At 41.7% G+C, this 19535-nt stretch overlaps 1 protein-coding gene across 1 annotated transcript in view; it reads right to left on the minus strand.

The window, feature by feature from the left end:
• Positions 1-11504, minus strand: part of ankrd33ba (ankyrin repeat domain 33ba) — a 22345-nt gene extending 10841 nt beyond the window's left edge. The window contains exon 1 of the mRNA XM_061965550.2: positions 10506-11504. Within this exon, the coding sequence (XP_061821534.2) occupies positions 10506-10925 (420 nt within the window). The 5' untranslated portion in view covers positions 10926-11504. The remainder of the gene's footprint in view (positions 1-10505) is intronic.
• Between the last annotated feature and the right edge of the window lie 8031 nt (positions 11505-19535).

Genomic DNA, 19535 nt, shown 5'->3' on the forward strand with positions numbered 1-19535 from the left:
TATTTAATATTGTTGTCCACTGTAACATTACACAGAGTTTGAGCAGTAACACTGTGTTTGAATATAGGAAAATAAAACACAAATCTCTGAAGTAATTTGTTGGCGTACTACTAAATGGACCCCGCATACCAGAGTTTGAGAATCACTGTTCTAGACTCGTATTAATCTGCTTGTTAGACTAATGTTACGAAGCACTTGTTCTTACTTTGTTTTGCTACTTTACATTAAAGATACGTAGCTTAGCAGTTAGCATGGTTTCTTGTCTCCTGTTCTTACTTGCTGTGTGGTATGCTGAGATATTCCTCGCCCTTCAGCAATAATACGTACTCCTTGTTTGCCGTGATGAAGGTGTGTATTGGTAACATAGAAGCGGCTGCGTGCTGTGTATTGATATACTGTACTTTAGCTGTGATAGCGAGCCATTTATGTTAGGATGCTACATTACATTGACGACACATTTGTTACAGCTTGTTGCTCTCAGTTTTGCGGGACACGGCAAGAATGTGTCAACAGGCATTATCGTGAAGTGAAATTAAAATCTCTATCCTAAAACAAATTTGTATAATTTCTATTGTTTACGAGGTGTAACCCGAATAGATGAATCTATCACCATACATACATACATATGTATGTAAGTTTGTTTGTATCTAGAACAGAAGAGCAACAACAAAATACTCCTTGCCAAAATTATCAAAGATGATAAGTAATTTACCGCTTTGTATTTGTTTGTATAATAAATTAATTAGGGATGCTCCGATCAGGGTTTTAGCCTATGCTGTCGATTCCGATACCGATCATCCGGGAGTGACATTGGCCGATACCAATACCGATCAAATGTATTCAATGTATTCATGTTTCAGTGTATTTATTGTGAGTGTTATTGACAGTTGAACAATATCTACACAATATTTAAACTACTTCCTTATTTATTTTATTACATACAATTGTTTGATCAAAACAAAGTCAATAGTAGATAATAACTGAACAAACACAAACTACTATCGACTACTCATTTGAGTCATTTTTCTTTGCCCTTAATGTCCATCTAAGTCCTATGGGGTGCCGAATGTAAAGGTTCAGTCACTCTTTTGTAGCAGATGTGTCTTCCATTTAGCTCACTTTTCTCACATTTAACACACTTTTCTCACATTTACTGGTAGTTCATTTTTATCAAATTAAATGTTGAATCTAAATGTTAAATATAAATCTTAAATCTAAATGTTATATCTAAACCTAAATGTTAAATCTAAATCCAAATGTTGAATCTAAATCTAAATGTTAAATCTAAATCAAAGTGGTAAATCTAAATCTACATTTTAAACCTAAATCTAAATGTTAAACCTAAATAAATGATAAATGATAAATGGGTTGTACTTGTATAGCGCCTTTCTACCTTCAAGGTACTCAAAGCGCTTTGACACTATTTCCACATTCACCCATTCACACACACATTCACACACTGATGGCGGGAGCTGCCATGCAAGGCCCTAACCACGACCCATCAGGAGCAAGGGTGAAGTGTCTTGCTCAAGGACACAATGGACGTGACGAGGTCTAAATCTAAATGTTACACCTAAACATAAATGTTATGTGTAAATCTAAATATTAAATCTAAATGTTAAATCTAAACCTAAATGTTAATAATAATAATAATAATACATTTTATTTATAAGGCGCCTTTCTGGGCACTCAAGGACACCGTACAAAATCAAAACAATAAAATCCTATTGGATAAAAACAACAATAACAACAACAAAGATAGAGAAGAAAAGATGATTACAATGAATAAGCAGTCAGGAATAGGTGTGTTTTGAGTCTTGATTTGAAGAGGGATATTGAGTCCAAGTTACGAAGGTCTGGTGGCAAAGAGTTCCAAAGATGTGGGGCAGAGCGGCTGAAAGCTCGGGCACCCATGGTGGACAGTTTAAATAAAGGGACAGTGAGATGGATGGATGAAGAGGATCTTAGGGAACGTGAGGGCGTGGCTAAATCTAAATTTGAAATCTAAACTTAAAAGTAGAATCTAAATCTTAAATTTAAAACTAAATGTTCAATCTACATCTTAAATCTAATTCTAAGCGCTAAATGTTGAATCTACCGGTACACCTAAATGTTGAATCCGAATCTAAATCTTAAATCTAAATGTGAGCGCTAAATCTTTCGCCAAGTATAAAGATGAATATTTATAGAATGTCAATATTCCACCCATTCGAGGCGTCTCAACCGCAAAGCCGCGCCCACATCTCTGCCTCTCAGTGCACGACAATCCTACATCTTTCTTACTGTAGAAGAAGGAAACATGACAGATGCTTAACGACAAATTAATGCCAATAAAGTTGCATATTGTCAAAAATGTTAGCTCCAAACGTGTGAGTGTGCATGGTCCATCCATCCATTTTCTACCGCTTATCCCTTTCGGGATCGCGGGGAGTGCTGGAGCCTATCCAGCGCAGCAAAATAATGAAAGACACATACAAATAGAAATACAGTTTAGGTGTATTCATGCCTCCGTATTAGAAGCAATTCCATTCATTGTCAAACGCGGAAGTGAAGAGATCAGCTGTTTGAGCATTTTGTTTTCAAATATCTCTTTATGCAACACACCATGTGCACTCACACGTTTGGAGATTTCATTTTTAAAAATCCATCCATTTACTACCACTTGTCCATCACAGGGTCGCGGGGTGGCTGGAACCTATCCCAGCTGCATTTGGGCCAAAACAGACAGGCAACATTCACACTCACATTCACACACTAGGGCCAATTCAGTGTTGCCAATCAGCCTATCCCCAGGTGCATGTCTTTGGAAGTGGGAGGAAGTATGCAACTTCATTGGCATTATTTTGTCATTAAGCATCTGTCATGGCTCCTTCTTCTGCAGTGAGAAATATGGAGGAGTGTCGTGCACTGAGACACAAATATGTGTCCGCAGCTTTGCTGCTGAGAGGCTTCGGATTAGTGGAATATTGACATTTTATAAATACCCATTTTTACGCTTACATTTAGCAGTCACATTTAGATTTAAGATATGGATTTAAATGTAATCTATAGATTTTAGATTTAGATTAAACATTTAGATTTAGATTTAACTTTTAGGTTTAGATTTAACATTTAGGTTTAGATTCAATATCTAGATTTATTATTAAGTTTAACATTTAGCGCTCACATTTAGATTTAACATTTGGATTCAACATTTAGATTTAACATTTAAAGGTCACATTTAGATTTAACATTTAGATTTAAGCTATAGATTTAGATTATACATTTAGATATAGATTTAACTTTTAGGTTTAGATTTAACATTTAGATTCAACATTTACATTTATTATTAGATTGAACATTTAGCGCTCACATTTAGATTTAACATTTGGATTCAACATTTAGTGGTCACATTTAGATTTAAGATATGGGAACAAGCGGTAGAAAATGAATGGATGGATAGATTTAAGATTTAGATTTAAGCCATAGATTTTAGATTTAGATTAAAGATGTATATTTATATTTAACATTTAAAATAAACATTTAGATTAAAGATTTAGATTGAGATTTAACATTTACATATAACATTTAGCGTCAACATTTAATTTAAACATTAAAAATGAGCTAAATGTGAGAAATATATCTGCGAGAAAAGTGTGACTGAACTTTTACATTTGGCACCCCATAGTGTTATTTATTCACTAAATGTGTAAACCTGACAAAAATATAATTTTGAGATAATATGGACCTAAATCAATCTAGAATCGATCATTAACCAATACAACCCTTGGTATCGACACTACCAATTTATGGATCATTTCTCCCTCCCCTAACATGCTGTGTGCTGACTGTGACAATGCTGACACACCAACAGTTTATTTTTATTTTTTTAACTCTTATTAATCTACTTGTTAGTTTCCTGTAACTGCTTATTTTCTGCTGCAACGTGGTGCCATCTATACTTCTTCAACTGTACTAGGCACTTATTTCTTGGTGTTGTTTAAAGCTATCTAAGCGGTTACCTTAGCTATTAGCATACCTGTTCGTGGATTGCTCTCCGTGTGTAACATGTTTAGCCTCGCCCTCCAGTGATTATGATACTTAGGATACTAAGAAATGTAGTTTATTTGCATTAATGACATGATTACTATTGGTTTAGGGAGCGGCTCCACACTGTGTATGGAGACACATAATCTGCTGCTATACAGTTGTCAGCTAAAAATAAATACAGCGTCAGCCAGAGGGGATTGGCGTTTGTGATCGGCATTAAAAGGCATTAATCAATGGCGATTTTTTTTCCCCGAAGTCTTCAAATATTGATTGGTAGCCGTTCCATTGGCACATCCCTAAAATTAATTCCTAAAACCTGGAAAATAATATAATACTAAGCCTTACCCAAGTAAATAAAGTGAAATTGATCAGAAAATATACAGCATATCTATCTAGATGGATAGATAGATAGATAGATAGATAGAATGTATATATATATATATATATATATAAAATGTATATATATATATATATATATATAAAATGTATTTAGAAACTTTTCTAAATAAAGGGGACCACAAAAAATGGCTTTATTTTAACAAAATATCTTACAGTATATTAAACATATGTTTATTATTGCAATTTTGTCCTTAAATGAAATAGTGAACATACTAGACAACTTTTCTTTCATTAGTAAGGAAGCAAATGAAGGCTCCTAATTTAGTCTGCTGACATATGCAGTAACATGTTGTGTCTTTTTCCATTATATTATTTTGTCAACATTATTAAAGACTAGTGGTAGAAAATGAATTATTAATCTACTTGTTCATTTACTGTTAATATCTGCTTACTTTCTCTTTTAACATGTCATATCTACACTTCTTGATAAAATGTAATAATCACTTATTCTTCTGTTGTTTGGATACTTTACTTTAGTTTTGGATGATATCACAAATGTAGGTATCGAGCCGATACCAAGTAGTAATAGGATCATAATTTAAGTCCTCATGTGTCCAGGGACATATTTCCTGAGTTTATAAACATAATATACATTTTCAAAAAACAAAAAAAGCATGTTTAGCTATTCCTCGTCCTGCAGGGATGATACTTGTAAGAAACTTACTTTATTTGTCGCCATGAAGACAAAAATTAGTGATTTAGAAGTAGCTACAACACTGCAAACTGTGGACTGCTGGACGTTAGCCGCCAGCTAGCTAGCCATGTCTTAAAGCACATATTCCTGAGGCCGTTTTAGTGTTATAGCTTCACCTTTATCATTAGTTTTTAAGCCAAAATGTGTCGTTCTCCCTTTTCTCTCTACACACATTGTCTGCTTGTAAGTACTAAGTACTATGTGATTGTGCGTTGCCGAACGTGCTCCTCTACTCGTAAAACCAGCAATGTCACGATGTATTAAAATAACAATTAAAAAAAGGGGGGGGGGGACTTTTTAGAGGCGGTATAGTACTGAATATGATTCATTAGTATCTAGTACTAGTACTCAGTGGTGTGCCGTCATGGCCAGCAAGGCCTTCTCTGGCCCAACAAAACCAGAAATCATGATCATAATTAAAGATAAAAGTATTTTTTTATTTACTTTCCCTAAATATCATATCATATTATTTTCATGTCATATTATGCTCCTTCCAGCAGTGTTGTTTTTAGGTTATAGAGTTTTTATCCAATCAGAATTTAGCTATCTTATGTTGCCATGCTGTACCAAATCTGCCCGGGGCCTTCAGAATCAACAATGCTGGCGTCCGTGCACTGGAAGTGAACGGACACAAACATTTGACAGACAGTTGCGATAGCCAATCAGATCACAATTTGTTGTCAGTAAGGCCTTCTGGCTGGCCTATGGCAGATATATTGCAATTTTATGAGCTAGGTACAATAAGAACTTCATTACCCAGCATGCCACAGTAGTGAAGAGCATGTGCAGCCGGCAACGGGATGTTATTGATGAGCACGCTGTGGAGTAAACTTTAAGAACTCGCCTCGTCTGCATCATTTATGATTAGACAAGACAACACATATATTTGCAAGGCCATTTTCAAGAAGGATATTTAAAGAGAAACTACATCTTGTGAGACCATGTCGGCCAACCCCGGAAGCTAGCTCAGCTGTCCCGGCGATGAAATGTGAGTTCAGATATTTTATTTCTTAATTTTTTTCACGTTGAATATGTTTTTTGCAATTTTAATTTTGACAGTACCACATAAGATATGTTTTAATTGCTGATGCAGGTTTACTGATTTTTAAATGCGCCAGAAAAAACCCTGTTTTGTACAATGTCCATTAGTGTGTAAATGTGTTTCTGTATAGTATTTATCCAGCAATGGTCATTCTTTCACATAAATGATGGTATTTTGAGAGGTAATCATTGAAGTCGGACGTCACTGAAGGTGTAGGTGGGAAACGCACGGCCGTCCACTGCTAGTACAGTACAAATCTGATATATACATACTTAAAAATTATAAAAAATATATAACCTAAATATATAAACTGAAATCGAATTAGAAACATAGCAGGGTTTTTAACTATTGCCCTTAGCGCCGGCTACTTTTGAAATGATGATTTATAGCCTGTGTGTAATGGACATGATGTAAAACAAACAGAACACAAGTGAACAATTAAAACGAGCCAGGCTGTCAGCCAAGTGCACGTAATCTCATTAGTGTTGTCAGGCCTGGGAGCCTCAAGGCGACAAAGCGGGGAGTGTTTCTAGGGAATAATTGGCCGATTGTCGGGAAAAACTTTTAAACGTGTGGCTCTGGTCTGCATAGATCTGTCTGGGTGAGGACACACAGACATTCACACGCACACACATGCATCCCTTTAAAACTTAACACAAGAACAGAGACCATTGTCTTTTTTTATGTAGGCTAAATAAAAAGTGCAGATTTTCATTACTTTGTCATTCCTCACGTTAATCTCCATGTTCTAATACAGTTTATCCCTGTTGACCTCTGCTGTGCTCCAATGTAATCCCCAAATGTAATGCAAACACAATTTACTTGGATATTGATGTACTTAGAAAGTTAAATCTGCACAATTAAATTATTTGTAAAGGTAGATTGGCTAATACGTACATATGTTGATCTAAAGGTAGATATTATTGACACTGCTGCAGCAAAGAAAGAACTAGAACATCTTATACAACAGATCTACTTGGATTTACACTTCCGCTGAAATCAGTGTCAGTGGGCTACAGTCCAGCTGACACATGCAAAAAAAAATTTAGTCATCTTATTAGCACATGCAGTAATCTGGGGAATATCCAGTGCTAAGAATAGACCAGTTTATCCATGGCTAATATCACAGCACAACATTGCAAATTCCTCTCATATCCTGAATATTATTTCAGTCGGATACTAGATGCCATGCTTGACCCGAGGCCATGTTCCAGTCAATGTCTAGTTGCTATATGACTTTGATTTTTCCATTCATTCACGTTAGCAGGCATAGTTTCATACTTTCATCACAGCACACACATATACGTACGTGTGGTGGTCCTACCTTGTCTACTAATCTCAATTTATTTGGAAAATGTGGTGGAAAGGAGGAGAGTGGGGGGGCCAACAAGCACAGTGCATGGCCTCATTGAAAGTGAATGGATTCTCTGTGTATGTATTTATTGAGTCAGGGGCAGTCTTTTCCTGGAAGGGGTTAAAAAGGACACTATGGCTATATACCCATGTACACTGGCAGAGGAAACACCTCCGAAACAGTACAATTTGGAGATATCAAGGGTTGGTAATTTACTTTATTTTAGTTGTATAGAGGGACAAGCAGTAGAAGATGGATGGGTGGGTGCAATGATTAATTTGATTATGGAGTTGAGTTATTTCGAACATTCATACAATTGATTAATATTTCCAGCTTCTCAATACAATGTGTCCGAAAAGGAGTAGGAAGAAGCAGTGCTTATTTGAACATACCACCATATAACACATTTGTTTGTACTCAAGCTGTAACACAACAGTGAATAAATAGATAAAAACGTAAATAAATAGTCTTTACATAAATAAACAAAGTTATAGTGAATAAACAAGTAAGAAAAAAGCTTTGTTTTATATTCATTACATTAACTTATAGTTTGGTACGTGTTCAAATGTTAATTAAAATCAGAGATGGGTACCTTTTTCCATTTGTACCTATATCGGCACAAACAGTTGACGTTTTAGGTACTTATGTGTGTGTTTATGTGGCAATAGAGGTACCGTATTTTTCGGAGTATAAGTCGCACCTGCCGAAAATGCATAATAAAGAAGGAAAAAAACATATATAAGTCGCATTTTTGGGGGACATTTATTTGATAAAATCCAACACCAAGAATAGACATTTGAAAAGCAATTTAAAATAAATAAAGAATAGTGAACAACAGGCTGAATAGGTGTACGTTATATGAGGCATAAATAACCAACTGAGAACGTGCCTGGTATGTTAACGTAACATATTATGGTAAGAGTCATTCAAATAACTATAACATATAGAACATGCTATACGTTTACCAAACAATCTGTCACTCCTAATCGCTAAATCCCATGAAATCTTATACGTCTAGTCTCTTACGTGAATGAGCTAAATAATATTTGATATTTTACGGTAATGTGTTAATAATTACACACATAAGTCGCTCCTGAGTATAAGTCGCACCCCCGGCCAAACTATGAAAAAAACTGCGACTTATAGTCCGAAAAATACGGTAAATTAGTTTCCATAAAACAAACTTTTTTTTTAATTTAACAGTGAGCTGATAATGATAACTGTGCTGTCCAGTTGTTATATCTTGTTTTCTTACACTTCTGAGTCTCGTTTGCAAGTATGAATTCCTTTCAGTTTGTCCTAGTTGTGTTGCTTCAGTCAGGAAGTAGTGTTTGCCATCGAGGTCATGTATTTTGTTGAGTCCTACAAAGTGTTCATACTGTATTTCACTTATTACACACCAGCTGTTTGACTCCAACATGCATCTTAGTTGTAGTGTTGATTACTAAATTATGAGGTGTTGAAATCGCCATGTAAAATCGCTAATGCTAATCTGTAGCATATATAAGACATAAAGAACACTGGCGCATTTTGAAAAGTGGAGCCTTACTTTTGAGCGCTTTCAGGCATATTTGCTTTGTTGGTATGGAAACATTACTATGTTTGCCCGCCAAGTCTGCCACCGGATGTGAAGTGACAACAAAAGTATCAAAATATGGCACCGCTTGCTTTTACGTGAATCAGTACCCATTCCTTCTTAAATACTATGTTCCAGTCTACATGCCTTGGATAACCTTAGTTTTTCATGCCAGTACCTACGACATATGAAATGTAAACAAAAGGCATTCTACAAAACACCTTCTGTAACTTGCCGAACAACCACTTAGTTTGGTTCCTATCAGTACTGTGGAACATGGAATTTGATCAGGACTGGTTGACTTCTGAGTCATTGCTCATCTGTCTAATGATGATAAAACTGTATGGATATCGGTGTTTTACACATATTTGGAGATGACATTAAGAAACACTATAACAGTGTTACGTTGAGGTCAGACTGGATCCTTCCCCGAGGCCTTAAAATAGTCCCGTAAGCTTCTGCACAAAGCTCAGGCTTAATTATTTCTCTACAGAAACTGATGTGCCTCACCTGAACCCGCCTCAGTGTGTCAGCAAGATAGAGCGTTTGTTTTAGAACTCCTCGTATTATTATGCAACTTTTTGTCAGTGAGCAACCTAGGTTCTACCGTATTTTGCGGAGTATAAGTCGCACCGGAGTATACGTCGCACTTGCCGAAAATGCATAATAAAGAAGGAAAAAAACATATACAGTATAAATCGCACTGGAGCCCAGCCAAACTATGAAAAAAACTGCGACTTATAGTCCGAAAAATACGGTACTTTATCATGTTATGAGCAGAATATTGTGCACATTTTTATTATTTTAGGAGGTAAATTAAGACACCAATTAAAGGCTTTTTGCAATGTTATCAGCTATTCTTAGCTACACTGCAAAAAATAAGATAAAGACTAGATTTTAGGGGGGAAAAAATACTAAAAACAAGCAACCATATTTTCCCATGCAGCTATAGTTTTCTTGATAAAACAACCTCAATTAAAGTGTGTACATCTAGAAATTAGCAGGACTTTTAAGCAATAAATAAGAAAACAAGCATTATTCATCTTGCAATTCTTAAATTAAGCATGTTGCAGAGTCTTTAATGATCATTTGTGGGGGAAACCAAAATATATTTTTGGATTAATTATTTTGATCAACTTTTACTATACTATACAATAATAGACAAAATATAATTATTCATGCTAAAATTAAGATTATGATTTAAAGTCAATGGCTAAAAATAAGTAAATAGCTCTAAAAACTAGGGACATATTTCTAGAAATAAAAAATGTAATCTTGACAAGTGGCAAATAATTTAACTTAATTTACCTTGTACATAGGCAACCTCAGTTTGAAATGAAGGATTCAAACCCTCTTTTCTTAAAGTTACAGTACATTCCCTGGGAGTTATTAGAATAATAAAGTGTCCTACCTTGTTGTTCCGGTCCGTCTGCTTGACCTCGGCCTCCGTGAGTCCATGCCGTATCATGATCCGTACTATAGCGGCGTTGTTGCTGCAGCACGCCCGGAAGAACGTCATCAGCTCCGGACTCGGTGGGGACGGGGAGCGCTCCGAGTCCGCGAACGCATCATCGGGCGGGTAAAAGGAGTCGTCCGACGCGATGCTCCTTGTGTCGTCCAAGTCCTCAAAGTCCACTTCTTCAAAATCCTCGTCCTCCTCGCCATCTTCTTCTTCTTCGTCATCCTCCTCCTCATAGTCTTCATCAGGGTCCTCCCCCGCTACGGTCGTGTGGATTTGAACAATTCCCCCGCCGGCTTTCTGCTGCTGGAGCGGCTTGACCCGGAGCGACGATGCGACTCCTCCATCTCTGTCGTCCGTGATCAGCACCATCTAAGCCCCGAAGCCAGCCGAGCAAGCGCAGCCTGGCGGGCAGGACGCGGGCATGGAACCAGCAGTTCTGTGTTTCTCTCTCTGATGTTTATCAGAAACTTTTTTTTTTGTTGCCTTCGATCACGCACTACTTAGTCTGTGTGCTGCCATGTCGCTCGCACTGTGCCCTGAACGCAGCACGTCCTCCACTTGCAAGTATCCCTATGAGGAAAAAGTGGTGGACAGTTAAAAAAAAAAGTGTTGGCATTTGAAGCAAAAACATCTCATGGAGGGCGGAGAGAGAAACAGAAAGCAAACCTACAGTCTTCTAATCCGATTAGATGGACACGGTACTCTCTCTCTTTCTCTCTAGTCAAACCTCCCTCAATAAAGTACTCTGTAGAGCAGTGGTTCTCAAACTTGTTTCACCAAGTTACCTCAGAAAAAAACACCATAATTACCAAGATTAAAACACAGTAGCGTAATAGGCGTAAGTATTCAATAAAAACAATATTGAACACAGTTTGTAGAGTAACACAGTTTGAATGATTATTTGGCATACCACTAGATAGGGCTCGGTGAATTGTACATCACTGTTCAAATGAATGTATAGCTTATATACGTCTTTACACATATACACACATGCATATATGTACAGTATACATGTACATTTGACATGTAATTACTTTGTGTGTACCTGTGTATACACTATGTACAGTAAATATAGCCTACACAGATGTATGTGTGTATGCATATATATATATATACAGGTAAAAGCCAGTAAATTAGAATATTTTGAAAAACTTGATTTATTTCAGTAATTGCATTCAAAAGGTGTAACTTGTACATTATATTTATTCATTGCACACAGACTGATGCATTCAAATGTTTATTTCATTTAATTTTGATGATTTGAAGTGGCAACAAATGAAAATCCAAAATTACGTGTGTCACAAAATTAGAATATTACTTAAGGCTAATACAAAAAAGGGATTTTTAGAAATGTTGGCCAACTGAAAAGTATGAAAATGAAAAATATGAGCATGTACAATACTCAATACTTGGTTGGAGCTCCTTTTGCCTCAATTACTGCGTTAATGCGGCGTGGCATGGAGTCGATGAGTTTCTGGCACTGCTCAGGTGTTATGAGAGCCCAGGTTGCTCTGATAGTGGCCTTCAACTCTTCTGCGTTTTTGGGTCTGGCATTCTGCATCTTCCTTTTCACAATACCCCACAGATTTTCTATGGGGCTAAGGTCAGGGGAGTTGGCGGGCCAATTTAGAACAGAAATACCATGGTCCGTAAACCAGGCACGGGTAGATTTTGCGCTGTGTGCAGGCGCCAAGTCCTGTTGGAACTTGAAATCTCCATCTCCATAGAGCAGGTCAGCAGCAGGAAGCATGAAGTGCTCTAAAACTTGCTGGTAGACGGCTGCGTTGACCCTGGATCTCAGGAAACAGAGTGGACCGACACCAGCAGATGACATGGCACCCCAAACCATCACCCAACCATGCAAATTTTGCATTTCCTTTGGAAATCGAGGTCCCAGAGTCTGGAGGAAGACAGGAGAGGCACAGGATCCACGTTGCCTGAAGTCTAGTGTAAAGTTTCCACCATCAGTGATGGTTTGGGGTGCCATGTCATCTGCTGGTGTCGGTCCACTCTGTTTCCTGAGATCCAGGGTCAACGCAGCCGTCTACCAGCAAGTTTTAGAGCACTTCATGCTTCCTGCTGCTGACCTGCTCTATGGAGATGGAGATTTCAAGTTCCAACAGGACTTGGCGCCTGCACACAGCGCAAAATCTACCAGTGCCTGGTTTACGGACCATGGTATTTCTGTTCTAAATTGGCCCGCCAACTCCCCTGACCTTAGCCCCATAGAAAATCTGTGGGGTATTGTGAAAAGGAAGATGCAGAATGCCAGACCCAAAAACGCAGAAGAGTTGAAGGCCACTATCAGAGCAACCTGGGCTCTCATAACACCTGAGCAGTGCCGGAAACTCATCGACTCCATGCCACGCCGCATTAACGCAGTAATTGAGGCAAAAGGAGCTCCAACCAAGTATTGAGTATTGTACATGCTCATATTTTTCATTTTCATACTTTTCAGTTGGCCAACATTTCTAAAAATCCCTTTTTTGTATTAGCCTTACACAATATTCTAATTTTGTGACACACGGAATTTTGGATTTTCATTTGTTGCCACTTCAAATCATCAAAATTAAATGAAATAAACATTTGAATGCATCAGTCTGTGTGCAATGAATAAATATAATGTACAAGTTACACCTTTTGAATGCAATTACTGAAATAAATCAAGTTTTTCAAAATATTCTAATTTACTGGCTTTTACCTGTATATCCATCCATCCATCCATCTTCTTCCGCTTATCCGAGGTCGGGTCGCGGGGGCAGCAGCCTAAGCAGGGAAGCCCAGACTTCCCTCTCCTCAGCCACTTCGTCCAGCTCCTCCCGGGGGATCCCGAGGCATTCCCAGGCCAGCCGGGAGACATAGTCTTCCCAACGTGTCCTGGGTCTTCCTCGTGGCCTCCTACCGGTCGGACATGCCCTAAACACCTCCTTAGGGAGGCGCTCGGGTGGCATCCTGACCAGATGCCCGAACCACCTCATCTGGCTCCTCTCGATGTGGAGGAGCAGCGGCTTTACTTTGAGCTCCCCCCGGATGACAGAGCTTCTCACCCTATCTCTAAGGGAGAGCCCCGCCACCCGGCGGAGGAAACTCATTTCGGCCGCTTGTACCCGTGATCTTGTCCTTTCGGTCATAACCCAAAGCTCATGACCATAGGTGAGGATGGGAACGTAGATCGACCGGTAAATTGAGAGCCTTGCCTTCCGGCTCAGCTCCTTCTTCACCACAACGGATCGATACAGCGTCCGCATTACTGAAGACGCCGCACCGATCCGCCTGTCGATCTCACGATCCACTCTTCCCTCACTCGTGAACAAGACTCCGAGGTATTTGAACTCCTCCACTTGGGGCAAGATCTCCTCCCCAACCCGGAGATGGCACTCCACCCTTTTCCGGGCGAGAACCATGGACTCGGACTTGGAGGTGCTGATTCTCATCCCAGTCGCTTCACACTCAGCTGCGAACCGATCCAGTGAGAGCTGAAGATCCTGGCCAGATGAAGCCATCAGGACCAAATCATCTGCAAAAAGCAGAGACCTAATCCTGCAGCCACCAAACCAGATCCCCTCAACGCCTTGACTGCGCCTAGAAATTCTGTCCATAAAAGTTATGAACAGAATCGGTGACAAAGGGCAGCCTTGGCGGAGTCCAACCCTCACCGGAAACGTGTCCGACTTACTGCCGGCAATGCGAACCAAGCTCTGACACTGATCATACAGGGAGCGGACCGCCACAATCAGACAGTCCGAAACCCCATACTCTCTGAGCACTCCCCACAGGACTTCCCGAGGGACACGGTCGAATGCCTTCTCCAAGTCCACAAAGCACATGTAGACTGGTTGGGCAAACTCCCATGCACCCTCAAGGACCCTGCCGAGAGTATAGAGCTGGTCCACAGTTCTACGACCAGGACGAAAACCACACTGTTCCTCCTGAATCCGAGGTTCGACTATCCGGCGTAGCCTCCTCTCCAGTACACCTGAATAGACCTTACCGGGAAGGCTGAGGAGTGTGATCCCACGATAGTTAGAACACACCCTCCGGTTCCCCTTTTTAAAGAGAGGAACCACCACCCCGGTCTGCCAATCCAGAGGTACTGCCCCCGATGTCCACGCGATGCTGCAGAGTCTTGTCAACCAAGACAGCCCTACAGCATCCAGAGCCTTAAGGAACTCCGGGCGGATCTCATCCACCCCCGGGGCCTTGCCACCGAGGAGCTTTTTAACTACCTCAGCAACCTCAGCCCCAGAAATAGGAGAGCCCACCACAGACTCCCCAGGCACTGCTTCCTCATAGGAAGACGTGTTGGTGGGATTGAGGAGGTCTTCGAAGTATTCCCGCCACCGATCCACAACTTCCGCAGTCGAGGTCAGCAGAACACCATCCGCACCATACACGGTGTTGGTAGTGCACTGCTTCCCCTTCCTGAGGCGGCGGATGGTGGTCCAGAATCGCTTCGAAGCCGTCCGGAAGTCGTTTTCCATGGCTTCCCCGAACTCCTCCCATGTCCGAGTTTTTGCCTCCGCGACCGCTGAAGCCGCACACCGCTTGGCCTGTCGGTACCTGTCCGCTGCCTCAGGAGTCCCATGAGCCAAAAGAACCCGATAGGACTCCTTCTTCAGCTTGACGGCATCCCTCACCGCCGGTGTCCACCAACGGGTTCTAGGATTACCGCCACGACAGGCACCAACTACCTTGCGGCCACAGCTCCAATCAGCCGCCTCGACAATAGAGGTGCGGAACATGGTCCACTCGGACTCAATGTCCAGCACCTCCCTCGTGACATGTTCAAAGTTCTTCCGGAGGTGGGAATTGAAACTCTCTCTGACAGGAGACTCTGCCAGACGTTCCCAGCAAACCCTCACAATGCGTTTGGGCCTGCCAGGTCTGTCCGGCATCCTCCCCCACCATCGCAGCCAACTCACCACCAGGTGGTGATCGGTAGAAAGCTCCGCCCCTCTCTTCACCCGAGTGTCAAAAACATGAGGCCGCAAATCCGATGACACAACTACAAAGTCGATCATAGAACTGCGGCCTAGGGTGTCCTGGTGCCAAGTGCACATATGGACACCCTTATGCTTGAACATGGTGTTCGTTATGGACAATCCGTGACGGGCACAAAAGTCCAATAACAAAACACCACTTGGGTTCAGATCCGGGCGGCCATTCTTCCCAATCACGCCTCTCCAGGTTTCACTGTCGTTGCCAATATGAGCGTTGAAGTCCCCCAGTAGAACGAGGGAATCACCCGGGGGAGCACTCTCAAGTACTCCCTCGAGTGAATCCAAAAAGGGTAGGTACTCTGAGCTGCTGTTTGGCGCGTAAGCGCAAACAACAGTCAGGACCCGTCCCCCCACCCGAAGGCGGAGGGAAGCTACCCTCTCGTCCACCGGGTTGAACTCCAACATGCAGGCTCTGAGCCGGGGGGCAACAAGAATTGCCACCCCAGCCCGTCGCCTCTCACTGCTGGCAACGCCAGAGTGGAAGAGGGTCCAGCCACTCTCGAGAGAACTGGTTCCAGAGCCCTTGCTGTGCGTCGAGGTGAGTCCGACTATATCCAACCGGAACTTCTCTACCTCGCGCACTAGCTCAGGCTCCTTCCCCCCCAGCGAGGTGACGTTCCACGTCCCAAGAGCTAGCTTCTGTAGCCGAGGATCGGACCGCCAAGTGCCCTGCCTTCGGCTACCGCCCAGCTCACATTGCACCCGACCTCTATGGCCCCTGCTATGGGTGGTGAGCCCATTGGAGGGGGGACCCACGTTGCCTCTTCGGGCTGTGCCCGGCCGGGCCCCATGGGGACAGGCCCGGCCACCAGGCGCTCGCCATCGTGCCCCAACTCCGGGCCTGGCTCCGGAGGGGGGCCCCGGTGACCCGCGTCCGGGCGAGGGAAATCTGAGTCTCGGTTCTTGCATTTCCATAGAAGTCTTCGAGCTGCTCTTTGTCTGATCCCTCACCTAGGACCTGTTTGTCTTGGGAGACCCTACCAGGGGGCATGGAAGCCCCCGGACAACATAGCTCCTAGGATCATTGGGACACGCAAACTCCTCTACCACGTTAAGGTGGCAGCTCAGAGAGGAGTATATATATATATATATATATATATATATATGTCTTAATAAGGTTATCCAAAAAATAGTGCTCGATACCGTAGTAGAGCGCAATATATGTATGTGTGGGGAAAAAAATCACAAGACTATTTCATCTCTACAGGCCTGTTTCATGAGGGGGGTACCCTCAATCGTCAGGAGATTTTAATGGGAGCATTCGCATACCATGGTTTATATAGGGCACAGAGTGGGTGGGTACAGGCTGGCCTAGGGGCGTGGTGATTGGTTCATGTGTTACCTAGGAGGTGTTTCCGTCTATGGCGGCATGTTGTTACAATTTCGCTGCGCTTGTTGAGGGATGACAGGTCTGGACGGTAGATAATAAACAGTTTCTCTTTCAAGCATAGGTTGCATCTTTTATTACCACTATTGTAAGGTGTGCTGGATGCAAGAATTTGCCATGTTATTGAATATTCAACATTATTGTCTTTGAGGTCCCAAATGTGTTTGCTGAGTTCTGTGGTATTTCGCAGGTTTTTGTTCCTGAAAGAAGCCTTGTGGTTGTTCCATCTGGTTTTGAATTCACCCTCGGTTAATCCTACATATGTGTCGGATGTGTTAATGTCCTTGCGTATTACCTTAGATTGGTAGACAACTGATGTTTGTAAGTAAGCTACCAACCATTCACGAAACCCAACACAACACTCCAATACGTGCACCATGACAGCAACCATCCACCCACCACCACGAAAAGAATACCTACCGGAATCAATAAAAGGCTATCGATGCTGTCATCTAGCAAGGCTGAATTTGACCAAGCAACCCCCCCGTACCAAAAAGCCCTTGATGAAAGCGGATACAATTTCACCCTCACCTATGAACCCACGCCAGGAAACCAGCCAAAAAAGAACAGAAAACGAAACGGCATCATCTGGTACAACCCCCCATACAGCAAAAACGTCTCAACGAACATTGGACACAAATTCCTCAACCTGATTGACAAACACTTTCCCAAAGACAACAACCTAAGAAAAGTATTCAACAAGAACAACATCAAATTGAGCTACAGCTGCATGAACAATATACCGTATTTTCCGCACTATAAGGCGCACCGGATTATTAGCCGCACCTTCTATGAATTACATATTTCATAATTTTGTCCACCAATAAGCCGCCCCGGACTAAAAGCCGCGCCTACGCTGCGCTAAAGTGAATGTCAAAAAAACGCTGCGCTAAAGTGAATGTCAAAAAAACAGTCAGATAGTTCAGTCAAACTTTAATAATATATTGAAAACCAGCGTTCTAACAACTCTGTCCCAAAATGTACAAATGTGCAATCACAAACATAGTAAAATTCAAAATGGTGTAGAGCAATAGCAACATACCGGTAATGTTGCTCGAACGTTAATGTCACAACACACAAAATAAACATAGCGCTCACCTTCTGAAGTTATTCTTCATTCGTAAATCCTTCGAATTCTTCGTCTTCGGTGTCCGAATTGAAAAGTTGCGCTAGCGTGGGATCCAAAATGGCCGGTTCCGTCTCGTAGAAGTCATCGGGAGTCAGTGTCGCTGTTGTTCTGTGAATCCTGCCTTCCGGAAAGCTCGGACCACAGTTGTGACCGAAATATCTGCCCAAGCATTTACGATCCACTGGCAGATGTTGGCGTATGTCGTCCGAGGCTGTCTGCCCGTCTTAGTGAAGGTGTGTTCGCCTTCGGAGCTGTGTGAAAAAAGCCACCCGGCCTCTTCGCGTAAACTTCCCTTAACCACTCGCTCATCTTTTCTTCATCCATCCATCCCTTCGAGTTAGCTTTTATGATGACGCCGGCTGGAAAGGTCTCTTTTGGCAAGGTCTTCCTTTTGAATATCACCATGAGTGGAAGTTAGCATGGCAAGCTAGAACCACAGTGAAGGATGACTTCTCATTCCCTGTGGAGCGAATATTCACCGTACGTGCTCCCGTTCCACAGTGCGGTTCAGTTGCTGTGAAATACGGTAGTAATCCGTGTGCGGATGGAGAGATTGCGTCTTTTTATGACCCGGATCGTTTAGTAGGAGCCATTTTGTGGTCTTTACAGATGTAAACAGGAAATGAAACGTACGGTGATATCCGCGCGTTTTTTCTTCTTCTTCCGGGGGCGGGTGAAGCGCTTCCTGTTCTATGGGGGCGGGTGAAGCGCTTCCTGTTCTATGGGGGCGGGTGCTTTCCTTGGCGGTTGCTTGCGTAGAAGAAGAAGCGCTTCCTGTTCTACCGGGAAAAAAGATGGCGGCTGTTTACCGAAGTTGCGAGACCGAAACTTTATGAAAATGAATCGTAATAAAGCGCACCGGGTTATTAGGCGCACTGTCAGCTTTTGAGAAAAATTGTGGTTTTTAGGTGCGCCTTATAGTGCGGAAAATACGGTACGACAAATCATCTCAAACCACAACAAAACAATTGCAAATGAGCCGTCGACCCCCAGCCAGAACGACTCCAAAACCAACAAAGCATGTAACTGTCGAAAGAAACCTGATTGCCCCCTCAACGGGGGATGCTTACAAACATCAGTTGTCTACCAATCTAAGGTAATACGCAAGGACATTAACACATCCGACACATATGTAGGATTAACCGAGGGTGAATTCAAAACCAGATGGAACAACCACAAGGCTTCTTTCAGGAACAAAAACCTGCGAAATACCACAGAACTCAGCAAACACATTTGGGACCTCAAAGACAATAATGTTGAATATTCAATAACATGGCAAATTCTTGCATCCAGCACACCTTACAATAGTGGTAATAAAAGATGCAACCTATGCTTGAAAGAGAAACTGTTTATTATCTACCGTCCAGACCTGTCATCCCTCAACAAGCGCAGCGAAATTGTAACAACATGCCGCCATAGACGGAAACACCTCCTAGGTAACACATGAACCAATCACCACGCCC

This window comes from Nerophis lumbriciformis, linkage group LG07 (genome assembly GCF_033978685.3).
Source record: "Nerophis lumbriciformis linkage group LG07, RoL_Nlum_v2.1, whole genome shotgun sequence".
NCBI lineage: Eukaryota > Metazoa > Chordata > Actinopteri > Syngnathiformes > Syngnathidae > Nerophis > Nerophis lumbriciformis.